At 34.8% G+C, this 13,470-nt stretch overlaps 1 protein-coding gene across 2 annotated transcripts in view; it reads left to right on the top strand.

The window, feature by feature from the left end:
- LOC145267797 (death-associated protein kinase 1-like) overlaps positions 1–13,470 on the top strand; it is a 653,913-nt gene that overhangs the window by 573,127 nt on the left and 67,316 nt on the right. For both annotated transcript variants that reach the window (XM_080123326.1, XM_080123327.1), the window contains 3 exons: positions 1,755–1,874; positions 7,013–7,111; positions 10,960–11,058. In XM_080123326.1, the coding sequence (XP_079979452.1) occupies positions 1,755–1,874; positions 7,013–7,111; positions 10,960–11,058 (318 nt within the window). The remainder of the gene's footprint in view (positions 1–1,754; positions 1,875–7,012; positions 7,112–10,959; positions 11,059–13,470) is intronic.

Here is a 13,470-nt window from a genome sequence, read left to right as displayed (position 1 = left end):
TAAATTTAATAATAATTATAATATTTCTAGCAGGCCGTCTGGTGGTGCCCGGTCATAAAGTACTCTTAAATAAAACCAAAGCCTTAAAACTGTGAGTCAAGTATGATACCTATTAGGCCAGCTTGCCACGCTTTTTAAAAAGCGTTTTCAAATCTATTTATTCTTAACATGAAGCTGTCATGTTTCATGGCCATGCATGCATATCGGTGAAACAGCTGACAAACACATAACAATCCCATGAATCCCAAATACCAATTTTTCAATTTTTATCGCTTAGCAGCCCTTTTTCCATATGAAAGCCAATTAGTTTTCCACATATCTGAATACCCTATATACCAAATTTCAAATCTGCAGATCAAAAATTCGTTGAGTATATAGGTTGAGAAGTGTCCTCACACACATACATTCTCACTTTTATAGATATATAGATATGTGGCAGAAATAGTATTGGAATAACAGAATATCAAAAAATTACTGCATTCTTACTCGTACCATAATAGCGGAATCAAAACGGACCTGACAATTTTTCTTCCTATATGAATTCATAATTTGTAGCCCATAATATTGAGGAAGATTCAAATACATCACAAATTCATTTAAAATACTGCAATACTTCATATATTTCACGTTGAATGTGAAGAAAAAAAACCCTACAAATATTTTCCAGACTAAGTATTAAAAATCATATACACCAAACACTTGTATAAAGACATTTTTTACCTACCCACGTCAATTCTATTGTAAGTTACAACACTAACTAAACTAAGAATTTCGCTAATATTTGTATTACAAACCATAAAACAAACTTAATATTTTCTTAAAAGACTGGCCTTCATGAAGAACACAGGCTTCTGTCGTTTGATTGAATAAAATTACCACTAAATTGAATAAAATTACCACTAAATTGAATAAAATTACCACTAAATTGAATAAAGTATTGTGCTCTTTTTATTAAGCACTTTTAACAACTTCGTTAAATTCAAGAGTTTTATCTTTACTTGGAATATATTAGGTTTAAAAGAAAGTTCTTGAAGAATTTTTAATTTAGAGTCTAGGCCATCGTTGTGGTGGCTTGTTTAATTTACTGAACTATGGTCCTGTGCATTTCTAGAAGGTCCGTCCTCCCAAGTTTTAGCCTTTCACCTTTTGAGAAAGAGTGAATTTATTGCTAATCGCCTGAGGTTCCTTTACTGGAACTGCTAATTGGGCTGCCCAGGCATTTTTTTTTTTTTTTTGCAGGCTCTTCATTTAGGGTACTGACTTTGAAAATTTAACTTTTCTGACCTTGTGTCACATCTTTCCATTGTGGGTCGAAGATAACTACTATCATCATATTATCTGCGATACTTATATACTGCAGATAATTGAAAGTTAGTAAAAGGATATATTCGGACACCATGTTAAGAGAACAAAATCCTCTTAATTCTCATGTTATATGAATCTGAAGACTATTGTTGGCATTGGTTTCCCTGGTATTTTTCTAGTCAGAATTATTTCTAGAAAGACATTGCATACTTACTGATGAAAGTTGCTAGCATCTTAAGAGTAAAGTGATTTTATGAAAGGAACTGGATTCGAACTTGGAACACCCAGACATCAGTTCATGCCATTAACTATTTGACTACGATCACCTTCCGCCCCTTAAATAATGGTAAATATTGACATCATCATTGCATTTATCGGCTAAGATTTCTTTTTTGTTTTCTCTTGTCCACTGAACACTTTCTTACACTTTTTTCTTTTCTCTTTTACAGGACAAAGCCGAGAACATTGTGATGGCTGCTGTGTTCCAAACTGCTGAAGATGGTAACCTGAGTGGCTTGAAGGAGCTCTTAAACATGGCAAACAACGTGAACGTCAACATTGCTAACAGAGTGAGTCACCATTTTGTCTTCGTCTCTGTGACAAGGCGTCATCATTGTTTGCATTGTCTTTTTTTTTTTCTTCTCCAAGCAGGAAAAAAAGAAACATCAGTGTACTTCTAGGTTAACAGTTGACCTTAACATTGACATTTTATATTTCTACGATTTTCTATGGCTGTTTTTGGTTGCATTGAATTTTCCCCCCAAGATATTTCACTGTTTACTGTGTTCTACAAGTGACTTTAAAACAGAATAGCATTTAGCCATCCATGAACTTCGTATCTCACCAAATATCTACTTTAAGCTTTATTATTTCCAAACTAATAGGGAGACCTGACGTTGCCCGGAATTGAATGAAGATGAACAAATGTTCCACACTTCCAATATTGTCATTGAAATCAGTGAAGTCGCCCACTTTTTCTATCAAATTGATTGATTACCTGCTCTAGTCAGGGACCCACCATGGTGAACTGAGAGAAGTTTCACGTGCCTCCCTGCACTGACTTAGTCCCTCATACATTGTACCTTTCACTGTTGATTCAATAAAATTATTTTATATAATGACTTGAATTAAAGTTTTAAATACATAAGTCAAGTGTCATGGTTAAAAGTGCTCTAAACAGAAACATTCATTTCAAACACGGCTGTCTTATTAAAGAATCTACTGTGGATTTTATATGCCGGCACCAGCTGGTTATATGGTAATAAAACTTCTCAAGTGCACTTGTAATGTCAGGTTGTGTAAGGGTGTTAACTTTGGTCAAAGTCGTGTTCCTTCTTTAATTTTTTTTTTTTTTTTTTTTTTGATTATCGATTTTCTGATCGATAAGGGGCATTCTGGTATACAATCTATGTAAGAATCGTCCTAGACACATAAAATACATTAGTGTGAAATTAAAAAAATATATATTAGCCCAACCATTTCAGAGTTTATTGGGAACTAGCTCACATGCAAAGTGCCTTTTATATACAAGTGGAGATCATATTCCCTAACCAAACTCGTGATCTGCTCAGCCAATCATAATTTAGTAATTTTTAATTCTCTTTTACTCATGAGTACAATTGGTGAGCAACCTTTTACATATTCTCCCAACTTGACACGTCAGCAATTTTTTTCTGGCACACGAACCTCCAATCTTTAAAACAAAAATTGCCAACATGTGTTCCCTAAAAAAGCGTGCGAAAATAAACTAGTGAATATCGACTTCTGATTAATATATGTAGTTTTGTAGGTAAAATATCTTTATAAAGTTATATATTTTTTTTTTTTTTTTTACACGGTGGTCACCACTTATCAAGTCCTGGAAGCCACTCAGGGATAAGGGTTATTGCAAGTACAGTACATTAGTGTGGAGATTTATTGAAGTGTTTACTTGAGGTGGCGGTTCATTAGGAATTTGTTTACGTTGGACTTGAAGACATCCAGGTTGTAGTGAGGTGGGAACCAGGCAGACGGAACAGAGTTCCACAGGTGTGCAGTTCTAAGAAAGAAGCTTTGTTCATGGAATCTACGTTTTGATTTAGGCACAGATAAACAGTGGGGAAAATTTTTCACAGTGGATTCAGCTAGACGGATGTTTTTCGTGAAAGATTGGCAAGGGGGGGACCAAAGATTGGAGTTCAGACGAGCACCTTCCATGGAAATAACGATAAAACAAGGATAGGCTCGCACTGTCTCTTCTGTGGGAGAGATGTTGCAGGGAAGAGAAAAGGGCATCTCCCACTAAGCCACAAAGTTTATTTTGTACTCTGTCAAGGCAGGATAGGCTGTTTTTAGCAGCTCCTGCCCAGATATAGCAGCAGTATTCCATCCTTGGACGTACTTGGCTTTTATATAGATAGAGAATTGCATCAGTAGTGAGATATCTTCTGGAGCGGTAGAAGGACCTCACCATCTTTCCAGCGACCTTGGCAACAGACTTGATGTACGTGTTCCATTTCAGATCAGGAGTAAAGGACAAACCCAGAAGCTTGTCAAAACATGGGGCTTCTCCTAGACGAGAGCCATCCATTTCAATTGATGCCAGATGGAGATCAGATCAATATATTTCTACAGGATTCATATCTAAACTAATTAACCGATCATTATGAATTTTGGACACACATTTGTTAATTGTAAGGATCTAAATGTTGTCTACATTGTTGACTTAAATTCAGTTTTATGCAAGAAGGTTAAAAGGAGGTAAACACCTTTTGTGGAAATTTATATTTTTACCGATTTTTGTGAATATAAATCTCACCTGTCTGTTTAAATGTATGTTTGTATGTATGCCTAAAACTTTTGACAGAGGTGACGGATTTTCATGAGATTGGTATTGTTTTGAAGCTCGACCTTTCGGATAACAAATATAAAAAAATTGGCTAAAAATATTAATTCCTCCACCCTCAACTGGGCACTTTTCTACAGGGATGGGTCGCTTTTTTCACCGATATTTTCCGAAGTTATCCCCTTTTTTAGATTGACTAGGCTTAATTTAAACCTCCGCTGCTTCCAGTTTAGCGATGGACGCAACGGCAAAGACGGCACCTTTTTTTGTTTTTAATGTTTTTTTTTTTTCACCTTCGTAGTACAGGTTCGAGCCTGCCTGCCTGCCTACTACCACTTTTTTTTTTTGCTCAACACACCTCCAAACACCCGGGTAATGCTGGGTATCCAGGCTAGTCTATATATATGAAAGGCAAATTTTATGTAAGTCCAGCAAAGGCTTTTTTCACCGGGGTTCTCGGGAGTTACTATTTCTTGCTGTCTAAATAATAATATCTAGGATTTGTAAATGCGTGTCGCGTATAGATGTATTTTGATCCACGTTTATAAAATTTGCGCTATTTCTCTCTGTTATGTGTTTGTTTGGCTTTTTAGTATAAATAAAGCGAAACTAATCTGAAGCGAATGTGTTGTTCGGCCTCATGCCGGGAACGTCCAGAAAGCAATCAGCTTTTGATCAATGCGGGGAAATCCCTTATATCAGACAATTGCTATTCAATTTGGGCAATCTTCTTTAAGTGTGGAGCTGCCCCCCCCCAACACCTTGAGAAAACAAAACCAACCAAAGTTGGGTAAACAAACCCAAAAAAAACTGCCTCGTGGTAAAAGTTAACTGCTGTATTTCTTTTTGACCTCATTAAAAATGCGCACCTGGCAATTTAGTTTTTAATCCTTAAATTCAAATGTCTCTCTGTTACTCTCTCTTGCTGGCCTAGTTGGTAACGTGTCAGGTTTTTTTCACATTTTATTTTCCACCTTCGCCTCAAGGCTTCTGGTTCGATCCTACCTTCCTTCCAAAACTTTTTTCTTCATCTACCCCCAGCCCCAACACACACACCTAAAAACACCCGGTGACACCGGATACCCTCGCTAGTCTAATATGTAAAAGGCAAAATGGGCGTGCGCGTTTGTGTATGTCCACGAAAGGCATTTTTCATTAGGGTTCTCACGTCGGTTTGTATCCACAAGCAGTTTTCACATATTTCCGAGATCATAATATTTCAGATTCGCAAACGGACATCGTCTCTATCTTTTTTTGATCGAGTTTTAAAAAATTCCCTCGTTTCGATTGTTTGTCTTTTTCGTGTAAATAAAGCGAAACTAATCGAATGTAAACGCCAACTTTCGGCCTGTTAGTATCTGTTCTGTAATTGATCAATGTAGGGGAAACCCTTCATACTGAGAAAATTACTATTTGTTTGGATACTGCCAGAGTGCTCTATTTTTTGGGGGAGCTGCTTTCCTCCCACATTAAAAAAGGACCTTTGTGGGAGGTTTAAAAGCAACGCCATTTCTGTAAATCATCTTTTTGATTGACTGTTAAATTTGAACGCTTTACACTTTGGTTGCGTCATGGAGTAGGGGTAGGACGTCAGGTTTTCTTTCACTGTCTTTTCTGTCTTTGCGTCATGGGTTTGAGCCTGGCTGCCTACTACCACTTTTTTTTTGCTCAACATACACCTACAAACACCCGGGCAACGCCGGGTATCCAGGCTAGTATTGTATGAATCTGAAGATTCTACTGATGGCATTGATTTCCTCAATATTTTTTGAGTCAGAATTCTTTCTAGAAAAATATCAGGTACTTATGAGTGGACCTACATGAAGGTTGCCAACATCTTAAGTGAAAGTGATTTTGTGGAACGACCTGGATTCAAACTTATAGCACTCAGATCGTCTCTCCCTTTCATTAATCATTTGACCACCTCACTTCCCAGGGAGGTATAATATGAGGATAATTTCCCATTTGAACAGTCAAATATTTCAGGTTTATATTAAATTTAATACATAGGCATCAGTAAGAGAAGATTTAATGAGTTTTGATTTCTTTGTAGAACTCCTTAAAATTTAGACATTTTCTAGATTCCAAATCATCTAAGTTAAAACGAGACTTCTAGGCATAAAATTTAACAGCATTATATCTTGATTTCAATCAGCATAAAAATGGTGTGAAATTGTTCCGCTCAGGGAATTAGTTCTACCTGTTCTGAACAAGTATTCTTCCAACATCTCTTTCCCCTCTTCTTTCTTTCCTCCCCCGACTCCTTCCTCTCCCCACCGACCTCCCTTCTCTCTCTCTCTCTCTCGAACCCCTCGACCCCCTTTTTTCTCTCTCTCTCTCTCTCGAACCCCTCGACCCCCTTTTTTCTCTCTCTCAAGACCCCCGACCCCCCCTTTTTTCTCTCTCTCAAGACCCCCGACCCCCTTCTCTTTCTAGACCCTCCTCCCTCTCTCTCTCATTGTCTGTCTGTCCATACCATTTTTTATTGGAAAGTTGATCTGGATGAAATTTTGCATAGCTCTTTATGCTAAGGTACAACAAACTGAGTTTTATGGTATCTGTTTAATGCATGGTTAGCAATTAATAGAGATTAGTATTTAATGCAAAAATTAGCATAAATTTAACCATATTCAACCTTCACTTTGGCATAAGTCAACGGACTATAAATTTTTCCCATTTTTTAATGTATTAAAATGTTGTGTGTGTATATATATATATATATATATATATATATATATATACACACATGCAACACATTTTTAGATAGATTTCTATCTTTTGATTAAATATATATATTTTTTTCTAAAAATCATTGAATAAATGTTAGGCATGATTTACTTTGGTTCTAGCTTCAAGTGTTTGGCCCGTTTTTTTTATTTCCAGCATGGCGAAACTGCTGTTCATTTGGCTTCTAGTGGCGGCCATGTTGAAGTTGTCAAGTACCTACATTCTAAAGGTGCTGATATCGATGTTGTTGACAAGGTAAGCAAACATTCCTCTTTATTTTCTTTTCAACTTCATAGAATGTTTACTCGATCGTTTTCTCTTGATTTCTTAATTCCTATTTGTTTTTTTTGTTGTTGTTGTTTTTTTTTTAAATCATATTCCATTTAAAATGGTCATTTTGATATTTAGCAAAATTAATTAAATTCTAGAAGAATTTAAAACTTTCTTATATTGTGGTTGATAGTGTACTGTTATGTATGAGGTGTCTTCAATAAGTTTTCAGACTACTTTTGTACAGGCATTTAAAATTGTCACACACTCTTGAAAGTTCAGTACGTTATTGCTATACATCTTATTAGATGATTGACTAATTATGATTTCAGGTTCAAATGAACAGCTACAGCAGGAATTGGAATACACCCTAATAAAGCCTGATTGTCACAGCTGGTGAATTTCAAAAAAATGCAATCTGGATGTGAGGACACTTTAGAAATACAATATGTAATAAAATTGTTTTAAACTTGGGGGAAAATGCCACAAGAACGTATGGAATGCTTCTGACTGCTTTTGGACCATCTTGCATGAATCAGGTATTAGTTTTTGAGTGGCATAAGAGACTCAAGGAAGGCAGGGAGTCTATGAGGGATAATGAGAGGTGTGGGAGGAGTAAAGAAGCTATGGATAAGGACTCTTGTGTGTCTATAGAGACAGTAAGTACACAGCTTGATGTAAGCATGGGAACTGTACATACAATTATTCGCAAGGAACTGAAGATGTGGAAGAATTGCACAAAGTTTGTCCCAAGAGTGCTCAGGATGATCATAAAGATTTTGTGACTGCAGGGAGATGGTCGAGCTGATCAATTCAGATTCCGCAGTTCTTGATGCTCTGGTGACTTGCAATGAAAGTGGATCTACTGGTATGACCCAGAGACCAAGAGACAGAGTTCCCAGGGGGAGCATGCTGGCTCTTTCAGACCCAAGAAGGCCAGAAAGAGCAAATCTACTCAAGAAACTTATGATCCATTTTTTTTTTTTTTATGGCACGGCCATGATCTACATGCACTGAGTTACCATTGGACAGACAGTCAACAAGGAATATTATGTTGACGTTTTAAGGGAGTTGAACAAGAAATTCTGTCAAGAGGCCAGCACCCATCATGACAATGCACCAGTTCACAACTCTATCCTTGTCAAAAACTATTTGACCAAGATGGGCATCAAGACAGTTTCTCACTTTCCCTATAGTCCAGACCTTGCTCCCTATGACTTTTGGTTATTTCTTAAACTCCAGGAACATCTTATAGGTTGTCATTATGACATTGAGGACATTATGACATTGAGGAGATGAAAAAGACTGTGACGAGAGTCATTGACAAGCTCATACAAGAGGACTTCCATGCGGCCTTCCAGAAGTTGTTGTAATGGTACAACAAGTGCATTGCAGCTGGAGGAAATTACTTCAGAGGGGACAAAGGTTTTATGTGTGTACTATCAATATACGCCCATACGAAAAAACTTTAAAAAAAAAAAAAAAAAAAGACACCTCGTATATATAACTTTTTTTTTTTTTTTTTAATATTTCGAATAAGCAGATAGAATTGTTAGACCATGTTAAAGATACAAAAATATTTTATTTCAAGAAGGAAGAAAAATATGATCCAATTTCTTTTCCCCTTGTTTCTTTTTTCTTAATTTTATTTCTTTTTTCTTAATTCTATTTCTTTTTTCTTAATTCTATTTCTTTTTTCTTAATTTTATTTCTTTTTTCTTCTATTTCTTTTTGCTTTATTCCATTTTTTGCTTTATTTTTCTTTTTTGCTTTATTTTTCTTTTTTGCTTTATTTTTCTTTTTTGCTTTATTTTTCTTTTTTCTTTTCTTTATTATTTAACTTTTTTCTTTTCTTAATTTCTCTTTCCTTTTTCTCTTTCTTTTTCTCTTTTCTTTTTCTTTTTCTTTTTTGCTTTACTTTTTTCTTTTTCTTTTTTGCTTTTCGTTTTTGCTTTTCCTTTTTTGCTTTTTCTTTGTTTTCTTTTTCTTTTCTTTTTCTTTTTTTTTCTTTTTAGTTGAAACATTTCTAATTTCGGACCATATCAGGTCCATCTTCAGAGAGTGAAAGTTCTATCGTCTGTTTTTTTTTTCCTTGCATGTAAAATCCTTATGTCCAAGGCATGTTGTTGTAAAATGCACGAATAGTCTACAAACTCTTTATTGCAAGCTTTTTTTATTACATGTTGTTTTTTTATTAATATTTTACTTAAGCATCGTTTATCAAGGCCCAGGCCCAATTTAAGGACAAGAGTTAAAGAGACTGACAGATGATTAAGTGGAATGGGTAGAACATTACTTGAGGGGAATTGTTTTTGTATCTTTAAGATGAGGATTGATGATTTGTATTATTTGAACTATTCAAACTATTGTTCTCATCTTGGTTGTTATTCTTACAATGTTTCGACCGATATAACCTACAGATGCTCCTCATTGAACTTAGGAATCTGCAAGGAAAAGATTCCAGAGTTTGACAAGATACACCTGAAGAAGGTGGTTTCAGTGTCTGAAATATTGTGAGAATCACATTCAAGATAAGTGAAGTATTTAAGTAATATTAATTGCCTATAGGGGGGTGGGGGGGCTCAAGTGTTTGTTCACATTTGACTTGAAGATGACCATGCTGTAGTCTGTTGAGAATCAAACTCCAATTTTTTTTTTTTTTTTCACGGACGAGATATTCTAGGAAATAAAATCTGTTCAAGGAAGTCTCGTTTGGATTTTTGTACGAGAGGGAAAGGAAGGTTCTTTGCTATGGCTGTACATAATTAAAGGAGTTTAGGCAGTATCAGTGAAATAGTCAGAAAGCACGGCAGAATATTTTACATTTTCAAGCTTCAAAATTTCAGTTGCGTAATCCTTGCGCTGCTGAAACCATATCTTTTATTTATTTTGCGGACTAATTTTCTCTTCTTATATAATTGATGTTTCATGACGTTTCAGCCAACTATTCCTCTGGCCTTCATCAAGTTGTTAACCACAAAGGGATAGGAATGCTGAATCTTCAACTGTATCTTCAGTAACTACTACTTTCCATAGTTGTTGTCGTCACACCATTTTTTGGCCAACTAATCATCTGGCCGGCTTTGGGCAGAATTGAAACCGCTATCTTCAGACAATGCTCACCTGGAACTGTAGAGATTCAACGTCTCTATCCACTGTGCCATGGGCCCCTTTGTAATATTTGCATAAAAAGGTTATAGTAAACACAAATCTCTTTCTATATATATTTATGTATGCGGATATATATTTGTTTAAAAAATTTGGCCTACCAAACTCCTCTGTCAGTTTTTGGTCTACAGACATGAATGAAACTTAATACAGAGAGTATTTGAACCTATACAAAACTTTATATTTGGGTTTTAGCCAGGGAAAATTTGTGCAAAAGTGTTAAAATGTTAAAAAAAAAAAAAAAAATGGAATTTACCAGGTGAAGGTTGAACGCCGGCGTTATGAATATGCATGCATAATGTAATAGCTATTGGTTCATGTTTTAATTTTTAGCCTTGCAGCAAACGTCTTCATAGCTCAGGAATTAATGTCAAAGGAAAAAGTAAATCGTAAGCAAAACGTTTTGGTTTCAATTCTCGGTGGTGGAGCATAAATTATTTTTTTAAAAGAACTTTTTAACTCCTTACTGGTAACTCCTTATTGGGTTCAATATAATAATTAATACAAAATCTGCATTAATCAAAATATGATATTTAAGCGTATTTTATGACCGGGCAATGCCGGGCGGCCTGCTAGTGTATATATAAAATTTAGTGAGAATTATATCAATGATTCACTGTTTATGCAAGTTGCTTGAATTCAGATTTATTTTGTTTTTGTTTCAGCACAATGACAGTGCCATTTATTGGGCTGCACGTCAAGGACATCTAGAGGTTGTGCGTTATTTGAAAGACGAGGGTGTCCCATTGGATATTCAAAACAAAGTAAGTATTACCTGACTAGTGAAACTGCTTGAGAAAAGTGAGCTGAAAATAGGCAGATGTTTTATAAGATTTGGCTATGAAATCAGTAAAACCAAATAGAACATAAGCAGATGTATTATTACGATTATGAAACTGGAAAGAATGTGTTCCGGACGAACTTAATGAAGTCTTGGTGTTTGTTTGTTCCATACCGCTTTGGTTATTGTGGGAAAGCTTTGATATCTGGAACCTGAAGCTTTACAGCACCCTCCATAATCCCTTGATATTTTACCAATATATTATCACGCCATTCTATTTGTCTGTAACAAACGGTTTAGGAAGACACCGTCAATTCATTTAGTACAATTTTGATAGGGCTGTAAAGTGGGGAGTCAAAAATTTGACTCCTGAAATTTTTAAAAGGTCAAATTCTGACCTCAAATGTTTTGAAACTAGTCGTAATTTGTCTATACATATTGATAGTGTCTTGATTCTAAAATTCTTTTGTATTCAACAATTTTTAATGATAAAAAAATGTAAAAAAGTTATTAAAGCAAATCTTGATGTAATAATAATAATAAAAACAAAAAAAAAACTAGTAAGGAAATCCGACGTTACCCGTGATTGAATGAGAATCTACAAATTGAAATCGCCTATTTTTAAATCAAATCGATTGGTTGCCTGCTCTAGCCAGAGACCCACCATGGTTCACTAGAAGGAAGTTTCACATGCCTTCCCACAGTGACTTAGTCTACAATACATCGTAATCTACATTGGACTGTAGAGCACCTGCTGTTAGTTTTTAATATTTTTATATATAATGGTTTTAATTAAACTTTTAAATACAAAAAGCCAAATATCATTACTCAATTGTGCTCTAAACAGAAACATTCATTTTGAATAAGCCCCTGTTTTATTTAAGAACTTACTATTGATTTGATACACTGGGTCCTTCTGCTTGTGCAATAATAAAACTTCTCAAATGCACTTATGTTAGGCTGTATAACGGTGTTAACTTTGATTAATATTGGGCAATTTCTTTAATCATATATTTTTCAATTATCGATTTTTGATACTTACCGGAGGCATTCTGATACAAAACTTTATATAAGAAAAAGAGCATAAAAAACAAAGAAATATCTTTAGTTTTTTTTAAATCGGCCCATTATAACTGGAGTTATGACCATTCAAAGTATAAAAAAATGTGTGGTTCACTGGACATTTTGCCTTAAGTCAGTCCTATTCAAATGTATATAAGTTTGTGACTGAAAATGGTAGGAAATTTGCACAATTTACAGACTAGCCCATTCTTTAAAAAGCTGTATCTTCAGATATTTTTAAAATACGATAAAATTTTGAACATATTATCATAATACCATGAAAGTTAAGTTGGCTTTATGGCTTTATTTACGACCATTCCACTTGGTAACTTACAAACTAATTAGCATATTTCAGTTTCATTTTAACGGCTTTAAGTAGAAACATCATAAAAACAGCTAAGAAAAATGGTAAGTAAGGCTTTATCATCATAGGAAGTTTTATTCTGATGGACATTATCATTTGACATTATCACATCATGAAAAATCCAAGATGGCAATCAGGAAATCCAAGATGCCATGATGACACAGTTCAAAGAAATTATTAACAAAATATGGCTTGGCGCATATCAAAATAAAGGAAATTTTGTACAGATCAGAATTATGTTTTTAAGTACATTAAACTAATTAGCATAATTTTCATTTTAACGACTTCAAGCAGAAGCATCATAAAAGTTTAAAAAATGGGAGGTAAGACTTTCTCATCATGCGAAATGTTATTCTGATGGACTTTATCATTTGTAAAGTCCATCATTACACTGTGAAAAATCCAAGATGGCCACCACGACATGATTCAAAGAAATTATTAACAAAATATGGCTTGTAGCATATCAAATGAAGGAAATTTTGTACAGATTATAATTATTTTTTCAAGTTTATTAAACTAATTAGGATAATTAAATTTCATTTTTAACGGCTTCAAATTACCGTGACAATTATCGGGTGAGTTTCGACCACTATTTTGTATAATTTTTTATTTTTAAGTCATTGTCAAGATTTCAAGAGACATCACGGCTATTTTTTTCTTGTTATCACTCGGCTCAACACTACTTGTTTTTTGAACAGAATAAACATTTACAACACCAAAAATTTATTGAGATAGGTAGAAAAGTAAATTGCCTTTGGTAACATTTATTTGTTACTAGCATGGATACCCGGCATTGCCCGGGTGTTTGAAGGTGTGTGTTGAGCAAAAAAAAAAAAAGTGGTAGTAGGAAGGCAGACTCGAACCCGTACCGTGAAGGAGGAAAAGAATGGGGAAAAAATATGACGTCTTTGCTGTTACGATCACCGCCAAACCGAAAGTGACATAGGTTTAAATTAAGGCTAGATAATT

This window comes from Euprymna scolopes, chromosome 4, assembly GCF_053919585.1.
Source record: "Euprymna scolopes isolate OS-2025 chromosome 4, ASM5391958v1, whole genome shotgun sequence".
NCBI classification, from domain to species: Eukaryota; Metazoa; Mollusca; class Cephalopoda; order Sepiida; family Sepiolidae; genus Euprymna; species Euprymna scolopes.
The sequence above is the reverse complement of the archived record's forward strand: the minus strand, read 5'-3'. Positions and strand labels throughout refer to the sequence as shown.